Raw genomic sequence first — 4,259 nt, forward strand, 5'->3', positions numbered from 1 at the left:
CACAGCATCCGGCTGAGAAGGCCCCACCCCGTGCTGACCATCGCTCCTGACTCGAGTTCCCCACGACCCGGTCCCGTGCAGCCTGCGCTGTGCCGCTCTCCTGCATCCTCCAGCCGCGGATGGGCAGGAGCTCTCACCCACACCTCAGCGGTGAGCACCCAAAAGAGACAGAGGTTGAGACCCATTGACCTGGGGAGAAGGACCAGGCTGGGCACCTACTCCATTCTGCCTTCCAGGATTGCAAGACAAGGCGTCCCTGGCCACTTCCTGTTGAGCCCTGCTTGCACCTCCCCCGTCGTCGCCCCCTCCCCGCCCTCTCCCCTCCGTCCCTGTCTTACCGATCAGGCTTGGGCGGGAGTCCTCTCCAGCCCCGGCAGGCACAGGCTTTATAGCGCCCGACCCACCTCCCGCCACGCGGCCACTGCTCTGCTCTCCTGGGCCAAAGTCCTGGCCAACAGAGCTGCGGGGCGGGAGAGGGCAGCAGGAGCAGGAAGGACAGTGATGGCCCCCTGGGCCAAGCCTCTGGAAACCTCCTCTCGGAGAGTGAAGTGGCAGTGCTGGGGGCAGGAGAGGAGTTGGGGGCTCCAGGTATCCACCAGGAATGGTGTCTGGGGCCTCTAGCTGCTGAAAATCAGGTCCAAGGGAAAGGGGACACCTTGGGGACCTGTTTGCCCTACCAGCTCTCCAGCCTTCCTTCCCTTCCCTTTCCTTTCCATTCTCTCTCTCTCACTCTTGCTCGCTCTCTCTCGCTCTCCCTCCCTTCCTCTCTTCCTTTCTTTGAAACAGGGTCTAGGGGCCAGGGAGATGGCTCAGTAGAATAAGCGCTTCCCTGGCAAGCACAAGGGCCTGAGTTCAATTCCCGGTTCCGCCCAAAAAAAAGAAAAAAGAAAAAGAAACAGGGTCTCAATGTAGCCCAGGCTGGCCTCAAACTGACAATGATCCTCTTGCCTCAGCCTCCTGAGTGCTGGGATTACTGGCATGTACCGCCACACCCAGCCAGGCTTACCACTTCTACAGTGCTTTAAAGTTTGCTGTCCTTGGGCTGGGGAGATGGCTCAGTGGAATAAGCACTTGCCTGGCAAGCATAAGGGCCTGAGTTCAATCCCCGGTTGGGGTGGGGGGGAGCTTGCTATCCTTGCAAGTCCACACACAGTGTGCATGTATGTATGTGTGTATGTGTGTATGTGTGCGTGCATGCACTCGCACGGGTGTCCGATCTCTCTGATTCTGCTCCCAGCGCCCCTCCTATCCCTCCCTGGCCAGGTATCCCACTCCTGAATTTCTAGGTGTAGGTGAGGAGGATGCAGAGCAGAGTGAGCAAGTCCAGGACAGGTAAGAAAGCTTTATTGTGGGCAGGGGCGGCAGGAGCTCGCTAGTCCTGGGCCGAGTCCTTGCAGAGGAGCCTGGGGCACAGGCTGCGGGTCTTGTTCAGGAAGCTGTCCTTGGAGCTGATAAGCCAGGCCTGGGTGCGGGGACCCAGGTCTTTCAAGTGATCCTCATAGTAGGTCTTCATGAAGCCTCGGAAGGTCCCAGGACTCCTGTGGGAGAAGGGATAGTTGAGACTCCAGCTAGTGAGGCATGCCAAGGGCTCCTGCCCCATTTACATCGATACCTGTGAGCTGGGTCCAGGCATAGCCTGTGGCCTCAGACCTGGGGTCCAGGCCCAGCCCCTCCCTCAGACCTGGGGGTCTCAGGCTGCTGGCCCCTCCCCACCCACCACAGCACCCACTCACCAGAACCACTGCCACCTCTCTCTGGTCCTGGTCACCATGGGCTCCATCAGCCCCTTCAGCCTGCCCAGGCCCCAGCTACTCTCCTCAGGGTCTGTCTTGGGGCTCAGGTCTTCTGCTGAGGTGTGTGCTGGGTGGGACAGAGAACAGTTGAGTGAGGAGCCTCAGAGCCCCAGTTCTGTCTCCAAGTCCCTCCTGTGGCCAGGTAGCAGCCCACATCTGTCCTCTGGGACCTACTTTCCTCAGCCACCTCCCCACCACTCTCCTGCTTCTGCTCATGGGCCTTCCCTTCCCCACTCTTTTTTTTTTTTTTTTTTTTTTTTTGGCGGAACCAGGGATTGAACTCAGATCCTTGCGTTTGCCAGTCAAGCGCTTATCCTACTGAGCCATCTCCCCGGCCCCTCCTTCCCCACTCTTGTGTGACCCTTCCCTTCAGCCTGTAAGGCACTCCCTCCCTGCCTGATGCTCCCTCTCCCCCCTCATCCTCAAACTTGCAGTTCCCCCTCCTCAGCTTTTCAGCGTTCTGGGTTGCAGGTGTGTGCTGCCACCCTGGTCAAGCTAACATTTTATTTTATTTATTTATTTATTTTTTTAGCGGAACTGGGGATTGAACTCAGGCCCCTGCGCTTGTCAGGCAAGCGCTTATTCCACTGAACCATCTCCCCGGCCCCTTCATGCTTACATTTTAAATGCAGCCCAGTGTGATGACCGATGCTTCACCTCAGCATTCTAGAGGCTGAGGCGAGAGGATCTCTGAGTTTGGGATCATCCTGAACTACACAGGGAGTACCGGCCTCAAAAATAACAGGTTGAGGATATTGCTCAGCAGCACAAGCGCCTGCCTGGCAAGTGCAAGGTCCTGAGTTTGAGTCCTAGCACCAAAAAAATATATATAAATAAATAAAAATTAAATAGGGCTGGCCAAATAGCTCAGTGGATTAGAGTGCCTGCAAGCAGGTGCAGGGGTTGAGATTCGATCTCCTGGCCTGTCAAACCAGCCCCACTCCCGGGGCGTGCTGAGATGGCAATTGAGACTAGGCGTGGTAGCACCCAGGGCTGTAATCTCAGCTCTTGGGAGGCTGTAGACAGGCAGATCACTATGAGTCTAATCTAGTAGTGAGACCCTGAATGCCCTGTAGACCTTTCCCTGAAATACAAAAAAAAAAAAAGAAAGAAAAAAGTAAATAAAGCCAGGGATATAGCTCAGTGGCCAGTGGCTTAAGTGCCTGCCTTGGCAAGTGCAAGGTCCCTTGTTTGATCCCAGGTACCACCAGAAAAGAAACAAAAACAAAAACAAAATCTAAAAAAGTAAATAAAAATAAATGCATAAACCAGGCATGGTGGCACACACCTGTAATCCCAGCACTCAGAAGACTGCGGCAGGAAGACCATTGTGAGTCTGGCTACAAATTGAGCCCAAGGCCAGCCTGAAGTGCAGAGCAAGTCCTCAAAAAGACTAAATAATAATAATAAAGCATATACAAAGTGCAGACCTTCAAGCTCTCTAGGACACGCGGACTGACCCTTCACATCTGCGTTGCACACATGTGGCCCAGGGAGGTGTGCACACAAGCACACACACACACCTCCACTCACACGCAGGCACACACATGACAGCGCTCTGGGCCAACCCCACGTTTACACTTCACATTCAGCCCAACATATGCATGCGCATGCACGCACACACAGGCACACCCCACCAGGCACACGGGCTGGTACCCACCTCGCCTGTCTCCAGGCCCACAGCCACCCCACGCCCACCAGCTGAGGGGCCCATACCCGAGCCTGCTCACCCATGGCGCAGGTCAGGACCAGGACGCAGAGGCAGAGGGGCAGGGCCTGGAGCCCGTGTCTCAGGAGCGACATTGCTGGGGGCTCTGTGCCGCTGTTCCGCTGTACTTGGCACCCCAGGCCTCTGGAGGGAAAGGCCTCTTGGAGCTGAGCCCTCCCCTGCTCACCACCTATGCCCTTGCCAGGGACTTTAGAAAGAAGGGCCAGATGACAGTGACAGTCAGAGGTCACACCACCCCGCCGGCCTCTCTCCTCCCTACCCTCCCACCCCTGGCCTGATAGATAGCAGAGGCTGTGCAGCCTCCTGTGCCAGCCGGGATCCAATGCAAGCTCCACCTTCCAGGCCGCAGTCTCCTCCTCTGTAGGATGGGACTGAAACCCACACACAAGGGCACTGATTGAACACACTGGGCCTGGGGAGGGGGTGCTATAATCCCAGCATGGAGGAGGCTGAGGCAGGATTACCATGAGTTCAAGGCCAGCCTAGGCTACATAAAGAAGTTCAAGGCCAGCCTGACCTGCTGAGCAAGATCCTGTCTCAAAATTAAAAAAAAAAGGGGTGGCGGCCGGGGAGATGGCTCAGAATAAGCGCTTCCCTGGCAAGCGTAAGAGCCAGAGTTTAATCCGCAGTTCCGCAAAAATAAATGAGTAAGTAAATAAATATAATAATAATGATGATGAAAAAAAAAAAGGGGAGGAGGCTAAAGAGAGAGCTCAGCAGCATAAGGTCCTGAGTTC

The 4,259-nt window shown here is 55.7% G+C and overlaps 2 protein-coding genes across 2 annotated transcripts in view; both read right to left on the bottom strand.

Moving 5' to 3' along the window:
* Positions 1-417, bottom strand: part of Apoc2 (apolipoprotein C2) — a 3,798-nt gene extending 3,381 nt beyond the window's left edge. Inside the window, exon 1 of the mRNA XM_004644320.2 lies at positions 339-417. The gene's annotated coding sequence lies outside the window, so the exon portion shown is untranslated. The remainder of the gene's footprint in view (positions 1-338) is intronic.
* Positions 418-1,322: 905 nt separating this feature from the next.
* Positions 1,323-3,763, bottom strand: Apoc4 (apolipoprotein C4). The gene is made up of 3 exons (XM_004644412.2): positions 3,524-3,763; positions 1,734-1,860; positions 1,323-1,538 (listed from the first exon to the last, which is right to left on the bottom strand). Exons 1-3 carry the CDS (start codon positions 3,594-3,596, stop codon positions 1,373-1,375), a joined length of 366 nt encoding a protein of 121 aa, XP_004644469.1. The 5' UTR covers positions 3,597-3,763; the 3' UTR covers positions 1,323-1,372.
* Positions 3,764-4,259: the final 496 nt, after the last annotated feature.

Source organism: Octodon degus, unplaced genomic scaffold (assembly GCF_000260255.1).
Source record: "Octodon degus isolate 3935 unplaced genomic scaffold, OctDeg1.0 scaffold00197, whole genome shotgun sequence".
Lineage (NCBI taxonomy): Eukaryota > Metazoa > Chordata > Mammalia > Rodentia > Octodontidae > Octodon > Octodon degus.

Bases quoted from the DNA above. Each gene is read 5' to 3' on its own strand.
- Apoc4 (XM_004644412.2), bottom strand. From the start codon at position 3,596: ATGTCGCTCCTGAGACACGGGCTCCAGGCCCTGCCCCTCTGCCTCTGC. The intron at 1,861-3,523 runs GTGAGCAGGCTC...TGTCCCACCCAG, and splicing joins GGTCCTGACCTGCGCCATGG to CACACACCTCAGCAGAAGAC. The intron at 1,539-1,733 runs GTGAGTGGGTGC...CTTCTCCCACAG, and splicing joins GAGAGGTGGCAGTGGTTCTG to GAGTCCTGGGACCTTCCGAG.